This window comes from Biomphalaria glabrata, chromosome 16 (genome assembly GCF_947242115.1).
Source record: "Biomphalaria glabrata chromosome 16, xgBioGlab47.1, whole genome shotgun sequence".
NCBI classification, from domain to species: domain Eukaryota; kingdom Metazoa; phylum Mollusca; class Gastropoda; family Planorbidae; genus Biomphalaria; species Biomphalaria glabrata.
The window spans coordinates 206,595-225,268 of NC_074726.1; the positions used below are offsets into that span (position 1 = coordinate 206,595).

Below are 18,674 nucleotides of genomic sequence, written 5' to 3' on the forward strand. Positions count from 1 at the left end.
TTAGATAGTTTTTTTTTTTTAGATAAATTTTTTTTTTTTTTTTTTTTAGATAAATTTTTTTTTTTTTTTAGATAAATTTTTTTTTCTAAATTTTTTTAGATAATTTTTTTTATTAGATAATTTTTTTTTTCTAAATTTTTTTTTTTTTAGATAAATTTTTTTTTTTAATTTTTTTTTTTTAGATAAAGTTTTTTTTTTTTTTTTTTAGATAAGTTTTTTTTTTAAATTTTTTTTTAATTTTTTTTTAGATAAATTTTTTTTTCTAAATTTTTTTAGATAATTTTTTTTTTTTTAGATAAATTTTTTTTTTTAAATTTTTTTATTTTAATTTTTTTTTTAGATAAATTTTTTTTTCTAAATTTTTTGAGATAATTTTGTTTTTTTTAATTTTTTTAGATAAATTTTTTTTTATTTATTTTTTTTCATTTTCTTTAGAAATTTTTTTTTCATTTTTTTTTTTTAATTTCTTTTTTTTTAATTATTTTAGATAATTTACTTTGACATTATTGTCATTATATAAAACTTCATCAAAATACACAAAACAAAAACAAAAATAAACTTTTATCTGCCTAATTTGATATTGTAAACAAGTAAAGCCTAACAAAGTCCTTTGACATATCACTATAGAAGTAGTGAATTCAGCACTAAATGTTAAGACACAACAAAGAGCTTAGCAATAAAATACTCATAAGGGGAGAATGTCCTAAATATTGTGCTGATGTCAGAAATAGATGATTCTAAATCAAAGAAAAAGAAACACCCAAAGAAAAATATCACATTCCATAGCTTAAATGTAAACAAGAAAAGGATGATATACCAAAAGTAAAGAAAGAGAAAAAAAAGTGAACAAAGAGAGAAAATAAATATCTTTGTTTAGAAGTATCAGTTAATGTCTTTAGACAATAGAAGGAAGTTAGTGTATAAAAAAAATTGGTCTCATTGGAGAGTCTGGTACAAAAACTTTTAAAACAAAGTGCAATGAGAGATAAAAACACGCAATTTCAGACAGCCAGGCACATCACTGTTGAATGTATAATTTGTAACATCTTGCCAATGTTGTAAGACTTGATACAATTAAAAATATTAATAGTATTAAAATGTTGTTGATGGTATAATTTCTGCTGTTGGAGCTGATCTCTGAGATTTGGTATTAATAATTACCAGACATATAAATTGTTTCAGAAGTGAAGCCATTTAATAAATGACATATTGAATAGGATTCCCTAAGATGAAAGAAGTAATAAAACTACATAGTGGAGAAAGTGACTATAGAGATGGCCTACTTATAGGTCAATCACAATGAATTGAAGCTAGACTGAGTTTAGCATAAGGAAATAAATCATTAGTGCAAAAGTTAATTCACTTTAAAAATAAATTAAAATATATAGCAAGGAAATGAGCATCATACACTTAGAAGCCTTTCTTCACAGGCCCACTTAGTTTTATTTCCAAATGTTCTCACAAACATCTGATGATTCTATCATTGGCTCTATCCCCACATGAAGTACCACCATTCAAAATCACTATATCACCACAGATGTAGTGGATACAGTACTAATTATTAAACTGATCTACAATGATTTTGGTAACTCATTGAAGTTTAAATATTATTGACTCCCCTGATAAAACTATATAAAAAAACGGGGGAGGGGGGTTAAGGGGGATTTTGGAAGGTAAATTTCATATGCACAAGATTCACATAGACTTGTTCAAATTGATTATTTATACTAGAAATAGAAAAATAGGTCCAGAGAAATGGAAAAATGTGTGAAAATCACTAATATTTGGAGCAGAATTTAACTAAATACATTTCAAAATTAGAATCTAAAGGTACTAATGTCCTTTGATCAAATCTCATTTAGATCAAAATAATTAATAAGGTAATTTTTTAAAAAAATCTATTAACCAGTAAGTAGTTAGTTCAATTGAAACAGCTGGTAGTTTTAAAAAGGATGAGTTCACAGAACTGTTAGAATGGACATAAAACAACAAAAATAAAGTTTAAAAAAATACTGCTCATCCTCCTCCACACAATGCAACAATGGCTCAGAGTTAGCTTTGAAAAGTTATTCTAGACTTGTATAAACCATTGACAAATCTGATATAAAATGACAACTTTTGATTCATTGATTTAGTGTATGCTTTTATTCTAAGTGTAAAAATATATAATTAAAGTTTATTCTAAGTGGGAAGCGTGGTCGAGAAGCTAAGTACGCTTGAACTTGGCTTGGCTACCTATGAAGGGGGCTCGAGATGCGACACTCAACTAAGGCATAGTTGTGTTTACTGAGCGCCTAAAGGCAGCACAGAAAACCTTCTCACAGATACCCCCTCCCCCCTCACTGGATCACGAATGAGATTGGACCATAGCATTATGAGGATGCCATAGGCATGAAATTAGCGCTATAATAAAGCAATAATTTATTTATTTAAGTGTAAAGATATACAATTAAGACATTTTTCATAGAAATTCTGTTTCTCCTGACTTGCTGTAGTGGTGACGTCAATTGTTAAGTTTTTTAAATTTGAGATCAACAATCAGTGATAATGAAAATCCTAATTGTTACATGACTTTAATTCAGATTTAAACGAATGCATTCCATAAAGGTCCTCATTTCTACAGATGGTGCACAATGATAAATGAAAATCCCTTTTTGTGCAATTGATGGTGGTCTCAGACCAAGAGCAGTGAAAACATTGGTTTGATGCACTGTTACATTCACCAAGTAATGCAATTCAAAGATGCTGTCTTTGTGTTTTAAGATGTTTTTGTTATAATGAAATTTTGAATCCATGACGTCACAGGACTAGTTTACTGCTTGATTTAAACAAATGACGAAACAGCGTAAATGGTAGTCTATCCGACTTGATGAATGTCCAAACAAAACATTGTAAATGGTTGTCTAACCATCTGTATCGATGTCCAAATGATGTTTATCTAGCACAGTTCACTGAACAACTGAACAGACTAATTGTAAGTGATAGAACTGATGACTTCTGTCTGGAGGAAATAGAACTAAGAGAAAAACTACTACCAGTGCGTACTAGTTTCTAGAGATCTGGTTTTGTGTATAGTTGATGAGACAGTCATGTCAGAGCATTCATCAGAACTTGAACTAGTTTCTGTATCACATTTCTAAAATGAAATAAAAATATAGTTACTAAGTGAAGCAGAATTAGAGTTACTTAGAGCTAATAGTGAATAATAAAAAATATTTGACATTATTCATACTTTTTATACACAGCTATTTGACTGCAAAATTACTTAAATTTTTCCAAGTTTACAGAGACAGCAGCTCATACATTATGACATATGGTTAACAAGTGTGTTAACCTCCCCCACCCTGCTGCTGATGAGGCAGATAATGAAAAAAAAAATACACATGAATTGACTGGCAGAAGAGACAGATGTGATTAAATATCCACTGTTGAATCTGCATAACATGTAGTTCCCAATCTCAGAGTTTTCTTGAATCAACTGTATCTGTAGGTCTCTCTGTCTGCAGCTGCACATATTAGGCAAGATTCTACCATATTTGACAAGTGTGTCAACAAAAAAGCTTGCTTTGGCATTCATACTCTTCTGGCTTAACTAATAAAATGCAACGCCAGCATGTAAAACTGATAAGCTGCAGTGAATTCAGAAACAAAACAACATGAGATTCTGTAGACTCTAGCATACACTTGATTGGCTTTCTGTGAGTACAAGATCAACTACAGGGTGGCCATACTTTGTCATTTTTGCATTTAGAACAAAGATATGCTCTTGTACCTTAGTGAACTGATCACTCCATGTGACCCTCTAAGAGCCTTGCTTTGGGCTAAACACTTCTAGTTTTGCCAAGTTTCTTCCTCAAAAGTTGAGGGTTTTTTTTTCAGTGCATGCAAGCATTGACCTTAGACAAGCAACATGCTTCATTACACTCAAAAAGAAAATTTTGACTTGTCTGCTCAAACCTTTTAAAAAATTGGTTTGTCATTTTAACTTTTTTCTTTAAGCCATGTTATCACAACACCTTGAGCCTACATTATGTGTGTTAACAGCGCTATAGAAATTAAAGATTTTTTTTTCAAATGATTTTGTTCTACTAGATGTGCGTCTTTCATGCAATAGATAAACCTTGGAGGTGTGAGGCCCCTAAAACCACAAGGCCATAGGCAGTCACCCACACTTTGAACCATTCTGGGGCAGATGATATAAAGGTCGCCTTGTTTCTATGACAGATGGTTAACAAGTGTGTTAAGTGGCCAGCACAATGACCAACTGTCTTCTGTTTAGAAGCCAAACAATCACTCTGCCACCATGCCCCCCCACCTATACTTTAGCCCTCTTAATTTTCTTTTCTATAACCTGAGGCAGTGTTTGCTTTTAAACTCTCTAATTAGCTGCATGAATGTTTTCCTTCTTTTCCCCCACATTTCTTCTATTTTCTTTTGAGCAGTACGCTACAACAGACATAGCTGTACATCTCATTAAGGAAAGTTTTCATGAAAGAGAAGTAGAGATGGCACAAGTTAGTATACCCCAACCTTTCACATTTTAACATGTGCTTTTACTTGAGGAAAAATATGCAGTATATGTTCCAGGCCATTTCAGTGTAGCCTCTTGATGTTCAGAGTTAATGCCTTTTTTTATTTTATTTAGTTTTTCAAATTTATTTATCGACAACTAGTTGGAATGGAAAGCAGGGCTGCCTGGTCACGTGGTATGCGCCCTGGACTGTTATTCCAATAATCCCTGGTTCAAACTTTGCCCGATGCCATACCCCATCATCCTGCAGGAGGTTTGAAAAATAATCTTCAAATCTAAAGGTACATCCAAAACAAACAAGACTAATAGTTTCTACTTACTTCAAATATTCTGTCATGGGAGTTGACTTTATTCTTCATCTTCCTGACAGTCTTCTCCCTGTCGGACAACCCATCAGGTATATTTGTAAACTTTGTCAACTCTGCTTGTAAATTTTCTGCACTGCCCGTAGACAACAAGCCATTACCGCCACTGCCATCTTGATGACCAGAGCGATTGCTAGTCATGTCCTCCTCAGACAACACACCTTCAGAACTGAGAGTTGAGAGAGACTGGTGACAGGGAGGGTGGCTACTTGATTCATCATCCTCACTAACATCTCCTTCTTCTTTGGACCATGAATCTTCAGAGTGCTGTGGGGACAGTTCAAAATGGTGTGATCAAAACATACAGTTGTCATTTAGTTTGAAGTTATAATCAATGAATGCACTGTGGATGAACTTATTTTTTTAACATTTGTCTTTAAACCTAATCTAAATTTGTCTTTAAACCTAAAATCTCATCAGTTTTCTTCACAGATTTTATCTAAAGAGAAGAACTGACTACTAAGTAAGTATGGCTTCTTAGCAGTGTGGTCTGTGCTTTGGCTGTCATTACAATGGCCCTGGGTTCAAACCTGTCATTCTGCAGGATGTTTGAACTAGGAGGTAATATGCTAAATTTCTGAAGAAAACATATAAAACAAAACTAACCCAAGACTTATAATTTATCCAAATTATGTTAAAGATTTTAAAAATATTTGCATCAAATAATTTCAGAAAGTGGTCAAAACATTTTCTAAGTTGGCCCAGATTGTTAACAATTTGTCTAGTGCAATCCCAAGCTAGAGCTTATAAAAATAATGAATGATGATAACTAGAACAAAGTATTATGTGAATGAAATCTTACTTCACAGAAACTATCTGATATAAACTTTTCACAGGTAAATTATGAGTGAGTCTGGAGTGAATGTACATTTTGGTTTTCTATAGTTATAATGTTTTGTTTGAAGTACCTGGTAATGCACAAATTGTAAGACAAGTGTCTTTACGGATAACAAAGATAATTATTATTATTTCATATCGACTGTACATTGAACACTAAAAAATTTGGCAAGAAAATATAGAATGTTTCATTTCTGACAATTTTTCTCACATAGCCGAATAATTGTGAGGTGGAAGGAAGCATCATCTTTAGGGTTTAATCCACAAAAGTGAAGGGGGGCAAGAGATCCTTTTTGATACCACCAGTTTGGAACCTACACATATGAGAAAGGCTTGACCCTTCAAAAGTCTTCAGAACAGGCAGCAGATCAACTCCAGCAGTAGCTCTAAAGTCTGACAATCACAGCCCTTAAACCAGACAAGCATGCAAGAACCACAGCTCATTGTTTTCCTCAAACAACCACTAGCATATCACCAGTTAGCCTGCAGAGGCCAGCGACTGTAAGATGTTTCACAATGCTCTTTTCAAAACATTCAAGAGGGTAAACTCCCTCAAGTTACCAGAAGGCACCAACTGGAGTTTGGCAGGCAATGTCCCCCATAGAGGAAGAAAGTAAATTTGCATACATTGCAAATACAATAATTATTCAAAGGAAGTATGTAATCGTTTAGATTTGTCATGTTCAAATGAAAGTTTCTAGATACATGTCTTATAAAGACTGCTTCTCCTCCCTCTTGTTTGGTGGGTGGTGGGGGGTTGGTGGGAGGGGCTAAGCCTACATACATTGGCAATAATTCGCCTTGATATCCCTGCTACAATTGAAAAGACATGGCAATGGATTTAAAATTTAACAAATTAATCTTGATTCCATATTTTCATAACTCATGAGGAGCATTTTCACCTTCAGTTTTTTTATTTCAAGTGTTGTTGTTTTTTACAAACCAGATGAAATAAGAAAAATGATACAAACATACAAATATATCATCTGTGATTTTATAAGTATCCCACTAACAAACCATATGCACCAGGAAATGATCATTTTGGTGCTAATAACTGGCTGGTCCAATTACACGGTGACTGGTTATTTCATCCTGTCACTTTGGTCAGATCATTCTCAATTAAAAATGTTTTTAGTCATTGTATAATTGTGTTGTTAAGGGTTTGCCTTTAAGCACTCATTGCATATAATATATAAATATTCTTATTTAGAATATTTTTTTTTATGTTTTGAACATGTTATTATAGTGTTTATAGTGTTCCCCCTATATATTGTAATGCAGGGTTTGTATTTAGTTATATAGTTTCTGTTTGTTGTAGGGATGTCAATATTATCCTGTGCATATTGCGTGATGTAATGACAAAAGGCCAAGGCATGGTGGAAGTGGGGAAAATCTTTTTAGAAATAGAAGTACAATTTGAATAATTATGATCATGCCACTCTGCTCTCATAAATGATCATCAAAGGCCAAGGTGTGGTAGTAGTAGTAGTGTAAATCTTTTGAGAGATGAGAATAGTTAGAATACTTATGACCATACCACAGATAAAGTATCACCTGACTGCCATCTTTCACTTTAACTTTCATTGTCAAACTTTTTTTCTTAAATATGTGCATGTCATTTCAAACCCTAATATATAACATTTTATTTATTCTAATAAACGCTGACTTCAAGACATATGCAACACTGGCCAAGAAATTAGGAACAATGTACAGCAATAAGAATCAAAAGATCTTCTTCTGTACCTACTATCAATAGCCTATCTTTTTTATTTCAATTAACAAGCAAAAACAATTTTTACATTGACATTATATTTTATTCTTATTTATTAATGTGTAATTATTATATTTATTATTATACTTATTATAATTATTATATTATAATGTGTAATAATAAAAATAAATATATGAAATATTGTTAATTTCATACTTTTTACAATTATAATTTGATGGATTAGAGAATGAAATGACTAGCGGATGAAATGACCATGGGATGAAGTGACCAGGGGATGAAGTGACCTGGAACCAATTAAATGATTATTCTATGTGATACAAGAACACTTTGGCACTTCAGTCCTGATTAGTGGACTGGTGTTTAACCTTTGGTGCAATGAAATTTATATGGTTTATGTTTTTTATTATCAAGATGGGGATTATCACCGCTGACACTGTGTGGAATAAATACTTGAGTCATGATCAAACTACAACTTTGGAAGACTACCACTGACACAGTGTGGATCAAAGTAACAGGGAAGTCAGGATTTTACTAAGATCAGTGTAGATAAGACCTACACAACTACACAACAAAAATGGTCATTTAACATTGATACAATATTTTACTATACTAACCTTTGTATTTCTAAACTTCTTCGGAGTATTGGTCTTCTCTGGTGACTCATTTCTTTTTTCTATTCCACTTTGGAAACAGTTGGTCTCTAAATTTCCTCGCGTATTGTATCCTCTAATGTTTTTATAACTCCTTTCCTCCATCAAATCAGATTCACGAATCCTTCTGGAGGGGCTTCTATTCTTCTGTCGCCTCATATCCTGACTGATTGGGTAATTTAAATTTTCATTTGAGTCTTTTTCTTGCACCAGATTTGATTGATCCTCCAGTATGTCAGCAGGGGAGGTAACTGGTGAACAAGAACATGAACCTGACCCAGTTTCAGGTCGGGATTAGATGTCAATATCCAGAGAGGATTTTTCACTCATAGTTTCCAAGTTCTGTTTTGGGCTGGGCAGAGGGGATAGGTCACATGTGCTCTCCACATCTGCACTGACCTGGGATGAGCGTTTGCTGCTACAAGTAGCATCACTGCAACCACCATCACAGCCAAAGCAGACATCATTAATGTTATTGTCTTGATAGGATGAAGAGTTCTGTTTTGATGCTGGTAAGTGTTTACTTACAGGTGAGTGTTTTGAGATTGGTGAGTGCCTGGTGGCAGAAGTGGATGAGTTTCTGCAACAACACTCCTGGCATTTCTTAATGTTGTTTTCCATATGAGTTAACCTGGTCTCTTGGCCATCAGCTTCATCTTCACTTCGATACTCCCTGATTGCAGTGGCAGGTCTCAAAAATTTAAATGTCCCAGTATAGGGTGCATGGTCAGTAGGATGAAGCCCAGCAGGGTTAAGTTTGATGTTTGGGTGTCCAGTGATGCTTCATATGTAGATTGAGATTTGAGCAGAGGTAATGTCTTTCATAGACCCTCTGCTGTTATTCCGACGATGACGAGACTTCCTGGCATGCATTTTTGTAGGAGACGCAGGTACCAGCTCAGAGCTAGTTGTCATGCTCCCTTCTGTGTTTTTCATAGAGTCGGGCCTAAAGTCAGAAGAGAAATAAAAAGTCTTTATTTTTATTATCTCATCTTCATCTCTTGTTATTCATCTTATAAAAACCACATATATATTCTAAAATTAAGTTCTTGTTTTCTTTTCCTGAATACCATTTTCATATTGTGACATATACAAATTTAGGGTCAAACATTTATAGGTCTAATGGCAGGTCATTTATCTATACAAAACTCAGCCTGTGCATCTTAATACCATTTGGTGAAGATATTCTTTATGATTGCTAGTTAATATTTACTTAACAGTGTTATAGATTACAAGTCTTTCCAGTTCCTCAATTAATGACCCTTACTTTGACATTAGGTCTACCTTGTCATTTCCCTCTGTAAGACTGTGCCTTGTCATTTCCCTTTTTGTCTATAAGTCTGTCTCTTTATTTCATTCTATACCTAAATTCTATCTTTTCATTTCTCTTTATGCTCTATGTCTACATGGCCAAGGATCCCTTGCAGTATGATAGTGGAGTGTGAGCTATAGATTGTGGATATAAAGATACACTCACATAACAAGAAAATTTACTTACGTTGTGACTTCAGACCCTGACCTATGTGTACGTTTTTTACCAAGTCGATCTAACTTTTCTTGAGCTTTTATGATTGGTCGAACGATACTCTTTCTATGTTTATTGTACAAAGTCAGTTGTTCTCGTCTGATAAAAAAAAAATTTCATGATTAAAATTGAATGTTCGCCATGATACAAAATAATCATACAGAAAATATCAACATCATGCATAAGTAACAAGAGATAGTCTCAAAAAAAAATAATAATGAATGAATGAAGAGCTGAAAATGATCCAAAATTATTTTATATAACTTTAAATCAATCTTGGGTTCAAAATTCATTTTTAGCATTGAACTTACCAATACTGGTCCTGATTTAAATAAGATATGCACTTCAAGAACCCAAAATCATGTAGTCATTTTTTTTTTCATATTTTAACCCAATAGCTTCTATTTCCGTTAGAAAAAAAACCTTTCAAGCCCCTAAGCAAAGAGGGATAACCTGAATTTAAAAAATCCTAAAAAATAGATATTTTGAAAAAATAATCAAACTTAAGATCTAATACTAAATAAACAAACAACTTTAAAAAATAGAACAATATGTTTAGTTTAAAAAAAATTATACTTTTAATACCTTTAGAATATAAAAAAGCTTCAAAAATACTCATTTTCTCAGGTGGGGGCTTATACACTGGGGTTTATGGGCCATTTCATTTGAAAAATTATTTAAACAATAAAAATCTTCCAGATTTTACTAAAAATAGAATCAATAATCTTCACAATGATTTATAGTCATGCTTGCAATGAGACTAGGAGAAATCTTCTATTTAAAAAAGTTTAAAGCAAGTAGGCCTATATTGAAAAAGGGGATTTTAGAAACATTCTACAACAGTTTACGACAACAATGACAGGAGAAAATGTTTCAGATTGCAGAAGGAGCTAATGGGTTAATTATAATAACAGTTTATCTTAGCATAAATTCTAATACAAAACAGAAAGTGTTTTACAAATTATATATTTTACATGTAAGGAATATTCTACCTTAAAAATAAGATAAATATTCAGCTAATTTTTTTTTCCAATGTGCAATATTTATATTCCAATATTTGGGAAACACTTATTTAGATACATCTATAATAGAATATTCTGTGCTTATGCTGTGGTTCATACAAAACATCTATATCAATAGTAAAATAGTAAGGCTTTCCAAAGTGGTAGTATACGCAACATTAAAGTTACTTTACTTGTATCTAAATGTGTATCCGTTGAAAAAGAACATTTACAACAAAAATTAACATAAATATAATATAAATAAATATAACTGATATATAATCTTAGTAAAATTTAATTGTACAATATAAAGTAATTTTATTAATACTGCCATAAGAAAGTTTTAAAAAATTTTATAAAAAAAAAAGGGACCAGATATGTGACTGCTCCTTGTCAGCAATTGGTGGGAGAGAATTAGACTAAAGCCCATAGCCCAAGACATCACAAAGCCAAAGTGGAGCTGGATAGGACACACCTTGCGAAAACCAGCTACTGATGTTGCAAGGTAGACACTTGATTGGAATCCGCAAGGAAAGAGGAAAGTGGGCAGACCCATGCAAACCTGGAAGAGGTCAGGCATCAGTGAAGTTGAGGGTACTTGAATGACAGGTGAAGAAAGCTGCTCAGAACCGAGTTTGGTGGAGAGGTGTGATTGCAGCCCTATACTCCCCTGGGAGTGCACAGGAATAAGTCAAGTCCTTGTCAGCGGGTCCTTTTGTGATATGGCCCACAGGTTGAGAAAACGGTACGTGACGTTTTAGCGCCGCCGTTTTGGCGACGGGACGTTTTGGCGCGAGCCGTTTTGGCGACGAGACATTTTGGCGCGAGATATCATTTGACGATAATTTAATAAGCACGTAGCTTTTATAACAATGTTTATTTCACTCTACCATAATATTGTATGTATAGTATGAATTCTAACACCGTTCAGGGAATTGTTTTTTTTTAATTATAAAGGTTTTGTTTATTTCATGAATATAGGTCTATAATAAGTCAGATTCCTGAATGGTAATGACATGCTATATATGAGTTCTGCTAATCGCACTGGATGACATTTTTGGTGTTCATACCAAAAGATTTTTTTTTTATTAGACATTTGTGTAATATACGAACTAGCTAAGTGTCACACTTTAATATAACAAAAACCATGTTAACATCTAAAACTCTATTACGCTGAATGACAACAATAACTCCACACATAGTAAAGATCAAGACACGGAATGTGGTCAGTACAAACGGTCAGTACAAACTCTAACGTGAATCCACAAATATAAACAAACACTTTGGGCGACAATAGATAGAAACAAATTCACGACACTAAGATACTTTGAAAAGATATATTTTGAGAAATTGGGTAGGGGTGATTTGGGTGACACATCTCGCATTGACACAAATGAAGACAAGACCAGCACCAAGCACTGGTCGTTGGCGTCATGCGTCTGGCGATCATCTCATTGGGAATGGTCATTACATGTGACACCTATCCCGCCCCCTCCCTTCTGCTCACATTTCACTCCTTGTATATACTCTTTCCTCCACCCCTCCCATGCGTAAAACCAATTCCAGCGACTTAGGCAAATAACCATGGTGTCTATGTATACTTAACTTAAAGTATTTTGAGAAACATGGTACATGTATTATATTTTTACTTATTATTAGCAAGTGTTTGGCATGTATGGCTGGAGATACCTTACAGTCATTAAATAAACAAATGTTAATGTAAACAAATAATTGCATTAATTTTTAGTCTATCATTGTTTCATTTTGTTTTTTATTTTTCTTTTTAATTTTAAAGTATTATCTTAAAAAACTTTTTGAAAGTAAAAGTGTGCCTCTTAATAAACACACATACACAAGCCAAAATGTTTATTAAAGAAAATGATGTGAAAAACAAACACACATTTATATTTAGTACGTGAAAAATATGTCTTAAAACAAACACTCATGCAAAACATAGATATGAATAATTCTTTTAAAAGAAATAATACAATAAACGTACATAATGTATTTCGCGCCAAAACGTCCCGTCACCAAAACAGCTCGCGCTAAAACGACCTTCGCGCCAAAACGGCGGGGCCAAAACGGCTGCGCCAAAACATCCTGCTTCGTGAGAAAAGCACCCCTAAAACATTGTAAAGCATGACTAACATTAACACCAAAGAACATGTCCTTACTTGATGAGCTCCTGTTCTCTCTTTTCCAGTTGCAGCATACAAGCTGTTAATTCCATATACAAATTGTTAGCACGCTCCAACTTGCTTTCATAATGCTCTCTGACATCTTGTGCATGTCTAAACAAAATAATTAACATATTGAAACATATTAGTTAACACTTCATAGCAACAAATAATGGAAATATCCAAATTTACTATATGTTTAGTCAAAGTCTATATAGATACGGCATGAGATAATTAAAAATATAATTGTCAAGCTTATTATATCTTACTTAAAAATAAAACAAAGTACTTAAAAGTCAAATGAAAAAAAAAAATTCAGTTGCATAAATAAATGATCTTAATTTCATGAGAAAGAAAAAAAAAACAAATACTCTCCATACAAAATACCTTAACCCTTCTTTTCTTCTTTTTATAAGCTCTTCTTCTAGCTGCGGTAAGTTGGAACCTTCAGCTTTCATTTTTTGGAAATTTTCACGAATCTCTTTCCTCCAAATTTCCTAAGCAAAAAAAGGTTTAAATATTTTCTTATATTTTTTAATATATATATAGTAGAAAAAAAAAAGAAATAATGAAAAAATATTTAGATAGGAATTGGTTCACTTTAAGAACTGATGACATTAGAAGATAAGCCAGAGCTGGAACAGAAAGGAGTTAAATTTGCTTTTTTTTGCATTAGGTCAAATTATTTCAATGCCATTCATGGTCAGAATAAGAAGTTTGAATAGAGTCTGAAAGAAGGTCACCATTACTACCATATAGCAGCAGGGATACTTGCAGTGTAAAAGCTTTTCTCTCTCAGAGTGTAAAAGAAGGCTAGAAAATAAGAGGCTGTCTCTTTTTTTTTGTATGAAGAAAGCTTAGAAGCTTTGCATTGGTTGAAAAAAGTTTTTTTAATCATTCAAAGCACTAGTTCACTTCTGGCTCTAGCATTGCTATCACACAGCTACATTAAGTACAAAGCCAACTTCTGATGACAAACCAAGATGCTGATACTAGAGTAATATCAATTCTTTGTACCCACCTAGGAGAAGGAAACTTCTGAATTGAAACCTCTGCTGCCTTGCAGCTATACCGAGTCATGGGAAAGGTTTCGAGAGTTGACCCTGAGAAAAAATCAGGAGACTGCAACCATTAGTCAGTTTGCAGACTAACCGCATCACCACTGATACCAAACTGTATCAGCACTTGCCACTCCTTTGGATACATCAGCTGCATGGAGAGGAAAGCAATATCATTCTGACCACAGCTGATGCCCAGGCATTCATCTTATTTCAATGAGATGATCCATAGTTGCTTTGTGACTGAAAGAGGCCATGATGTATTAAATATGTACTGTTAAACGTTAAATGCCATAAAAAGACAAATTTTCTAGCAGAATATGACAAGTCAGGAGGCCATCTGCTCTTTGCTCAAATAATAATGTATATATATATGCATTATGCACAAAGGCAGGTTTTTCATCTGTATATTTTAATTGGGAAAATGAGAACACCTCAGATAATTTCTTAAGAGTTTCTTGTTGATAATGACAGAACCCACAGTGTCAATCAGTAAAGGACTTACTTGAGATTCAGAAAAGTCCTCCCGACTGAACCGAAGTAATTCAGCAGTGGCAATCTCAAGGTGCATGAGAATTTGTCTAAATGATGGTCTATTTCTGGGCTTTGCACTCCTGAAAAAAGAAAAAGATATTTTCCATTAAAATAATTCTTTGGTGATGACCCTTTTTTTTTTTAAAGGAGTAGGTTGATGATTTATTTTTTAAATTTCATGTATATAGAGAGTGTGGTAACCTATGCATACAAATTTTTGCCAGTAAATACAAAGAAAAACATTTGAACAGTTTACGTTAAGATATAAAATGTTGATTAGATTAGAAACCTGAATAATAGTTATAAATTAATGTAAGCAATAAATTAATGTAAAATATACTACAACAATGCAACGAAGATGATAACCAGTTCCCACTTCTTAAACTTTCCTCAAGATCTTACTGTGTAATGTTATTCCTTGATTTATTGTTTGTTTGTTTTAAGTGGATCCTGTTAATTTTTTAACATAATTATACCATAAGAGATTATTAAAATACCCAGAGATCCAATCAACAGATCAACATAGCTTTATCTTTTTGGTATAAGGGGCAACTGCTATAGTCAAGGCTGTGAATTTTTTGCCTAATGTGTTTCAAATAATAAAGTCTGCTGTTGTGTAAATGTAAATCTTTCATAGTAACCTTTATTTCAATATATGTGGACTTAACTAAAACCTTTGACACTGTGAACAGAGAAAGTTTCTTGAAGATCATGTCAAATTATTATAAATGCACCCAAAAAAAAAATCATTAAACTATGGTGATGCTCTTTTGTTATATATATGTGTGGATTGTTCTTTTAGAATTGAAGATTACTACATCCTAGCCCAAATCTCCTGCAGGATAGTGGGGGATGGCAGCTGGCAGGGCTCAAACCTGGTCCATTGTTAGGACAGTTCAGAGCCCATGACCAAACAGTCCTCTCAATGGCATGAAAGCATGTGTCCAGGAGAGAAATTCATCAAATATTGATTTGCAAAACAGTATCCAATGGGTGCATATATACTTAACGAAAGTAATGTATGGAATAAATATAAGATTTAAATCCTATGATGGTTGTTTCAATTCCAAACATCACAAAGTAGCTAATGATTGTTATGAAGGTTTAATTTACTCAAGAGGAATTATCTAATAGAAGATTGTATTAATTTAAAGTCTCGTATTAGTATTATTACTCACACAGACCTGCCTACCAAAAAAAGTCCAAATGCGTAACGCTGATGGTCAAAGTGCGTATTTTGGCACCAGGATGCGTAACACTTACGCGATCCACTATTTTGTCATATATATATATAATATTAGATCTAGATGTCATGATTAGATCTACAATCTAAATCTAGATCAATAGAACAATAGAGATGATATCTAGACTAGATCTATGTCTTTATAATGAATATTATCTACTCTAGTCTCTACTCTAGATTTTTCTACTAGATCTAGAATCATTTAGATTACATTTCTACAACTAGACCAGACTTGAGACTAGTAATATTTAATTATGAGTATGAGGCTAGTAGTTAGTACAACTACTCACGGTACTAGTACTAGTAAGTAGTACTACTACTAGATCTACTTACTACTTAGACTTAGTATTTAGTTTATTTAGACCAGATGACTATAGAGTCTAGTAATAGTAATAGATCAGATGATCTAACTACATCTACCAGATGACTATAGAGTCTAGTAATAGTAATAGATCAGATGATCTAACTACATCTACCCAGAATAAACCAGATTCATTTAAAATTTATTACCGAAATCGTCAGTTATGCCTACAGTTAATTACCGTCAGTTAGAATCTGTTTACTAATCTCAATTGCAAGAGAATCAACAGAATCATCTAGACTTGATATGGGAATTTGAAATCTATCAATTTTCCCTGAATTTCTATGACAAACATTGAGTGTTGCCATTTCTTTTATTTTAGATCTAAATATTAATGTCACTGTTTTTTGTTTACAATGAATCATGAAAGGAATCTACCTAGGAGTAAGACACTAGGTCTATTCGTGATTTCAAAACAAATAAGCTTAAAAAGTTTTTTCTTTTTAAAAGCCACGAAATTAAACTAAATTATCAGTTACCAATGATATTTTTCAATACATCAATAGGTTTTATTTAATTTAAAGATTAAACGTATTTTAATATCCCGAATTTCATTTTCTTTGTCAGTTTTCTGTAGATCTATTCTTCTTACATAGATTCTAGATGTATGGCGCAACTAGATCTAAATCCTCCCCACCCCCATTTTTTTTTCCGCGGAAACGCTTCAAAGACCAGCTTAGGCGTCAACTTTCCTTGGCTGACAGAAGAGAGCACCTGGTTGCATGTGGCCTCAGAACGAGACAGCTGGAGGTCACTTACGAAGGCAGCGGGATACACATTTTAAAACCAAAAGAAAATCTGCTGTCGAGGACAAACGCAGACGGCGAAAAGAAAATCTAAATCGACCACCTGCGGACAATGGTTATGCTTTGCCTGGATGTGGCAAAATATGGGAAATACTGCATTCCTCACTGATCTTCGGACTCGAAGACTAGCCTTATTATTATTAGCAGGATGTCCAAAGAGTGGCCTTTTTTCCTAGTGCAGCCAGCTTTGCTTTGGACGACCCTTTCTTTGTGCTCCCTTCAGTGCCTCTCGACTTTCGACCCATAAAAAATGTTTGGGATCTACCTTTGAGCTGCTTACAAAATTAGTGCTGAATGTAAAGAAAGGATCCTGTTTTGAAAATTTCGATTTCACCAATGCCCATTGTCCTTTTCTTTTTAAAGCTATATTATAGGCAGCATTACTTAGGGAATTTAGGTGCCCTTACTACCAAGGCATCAGCATGCCTACTTTTCAATGTTTACCTGCAAGTGTTTTATATTGTTACGAATCTCGCTATCCAGGCTCTCTTCAAACTGCACCACACGACACAACGAACTTAAAGAACCTCACAACTCAGGGCTCCAAAGTAAAAGTAGCAATTTAATTTCAAATACAATACAACACTGTACAGTTGGCAACAATATTACACAAACTGTCCAAAAACCTAGCCTTGCTCCGCCTGAATTCACACACCGTACTGTTTCTAACTTCGCCTCGTACTGGTCACATTGCGAGGTAACGTGAAGTCCAGTCTTATTGACACACTCGCTCTTATATACTGTCTCTACTGGCCTTCTAGAATCGGATGGAACGTTCTTGACCACTCAGAATGATCACAATCGCCGTGACTTGCGTGCGTAATATTTACACACAGGTCGTTGCCGAACTAGCATGTACTGTCACTGGTCACAGTTGACCGCTCGTCCTGCGCTGGACTGGGGCGATTTGCGTCGGCTGACTACACACACACCACTACCCCCATCTGTTCCACCACCAGGTTTATAACAATATGCTTGTGAGTCTTGGACACTGACTGCAGAGCTAGAGAGGAGGATCCTAGCAATGGAATTGAGCTTCTACAGAAGGATCCTAGGTATCACATTTAAAACCGCATCACAAAGATATTAGAGGCAGGGATACTGCAGCGATTAGACCCCATGATGACCTGCTATCATAAAAAAACTTGAGCTAAAAATCTATGGCTATATTACAAAGTCTTCGAGGCTCGCTAAGACCTTCCTTCAGGGAACAGTACCAGGAAAAAGAAGAAGAGGCGGAAAGAAAGTGATGGAAAGATAAAGTACATAAAAGAATAGATGGGCCTGCCATTGAAAGAGGTTCTAACTAAGGTAAAAGACTAGTGGAATGGAGAAAGATGGTAAACAAATCTTGCATGGTGCCCCAATGGTCCAACAGACTAAGGGATAGGTAAAGAGGTTTTTCAGCAGCAGGTATCAAAACTCTCATGTTTCAAATTAACTTAAATCTCTTTACATGTTTTACAACTAAGAAATGAAAATGAAGATGTATCATTCCTTTTTGTAAAATAAATCACAAAAATTACTTGATATTTGTCTGCATTTAAAGATTCCTTGCTTTGTGGTTCAAATATTTAATTGGTGAAATGAGAACATTACTTTCTCATTATGATGTAGGTATGCAATTTCAAAACATAAGTCCACTCAGGTCTAAGAGCTATTTGATCTTGATTATTCACACTGCACTGTCAACATAACCTACCCTGACATTCATTAACTATTAATCAGATATTAATTTCTTAACCTGAAGAGAAGCATGTTATTATTTTTTTTAAAGCTAAATGATCAAGTTTTTTTTTATCTCAAGATTAGCTTTAATAAAGTCAGTCTGAGGGAACTTAAATTGTGCTTAAG

At 33.7% G+C, this 18,674-nt stretch overlaps 1 protein-coding gene across 5 annotated transcripts; it reads right to left on the bottom strand.

The window, feature by feature from the left end:
• Window positions 1-554: 554 nt before the first annotated feature.
• Window positions 555-18,628, bottom strand: LOC129923474 (mitogen-activated protein kinase kinase kinase 13-like). 5 transcript variants are annotated; one of them, XM_056014567.1, is made up of 8 exons: window positions 16,196-16,394; window positions 14,382-14,490; window positions 13,206-13,315; window positions 12,816-12,932; window positions 9,614-9,739; window positions 8,080-9,061; window positions 4,852-5,163; window positions 555-3,136 (listed from the first exon to the last, which is right to left on the bottom strand). In XM_056014567.1, the coding sequence occupies exons 2-6, from the start codon at window positions 14,445-14,447 to the stop codon at window positions 8,899-8,901; spliced, it is 582 nt and encodes a 193-aa protein (XP_055870542.1). In that variant the 5' UTR covers window positions 14,448-14,490; window positions 16,196-16,394; the 3' UTR covers window positions 555-3,136; window positions 4,852-5,163; window positions 8,080-8,898. The 5 variants fall into 5 exon arrangements, with proteins under 5 accessions (XP_055870542.1, XP_055870543.1, XP_055870544.1 ...); XM_056014568.1 differs by having other exon boundaries at window positions 16,164-16,394; XM_056014569.1 differs by lacking the exons at window positions 8,080-9,061; window positions 16,196-16,394 and adding an exon at window positions 17,265-18,628.
• Between the last annotated feature and the right edge of the window lie 46 nt (window positions 18,629-18,674).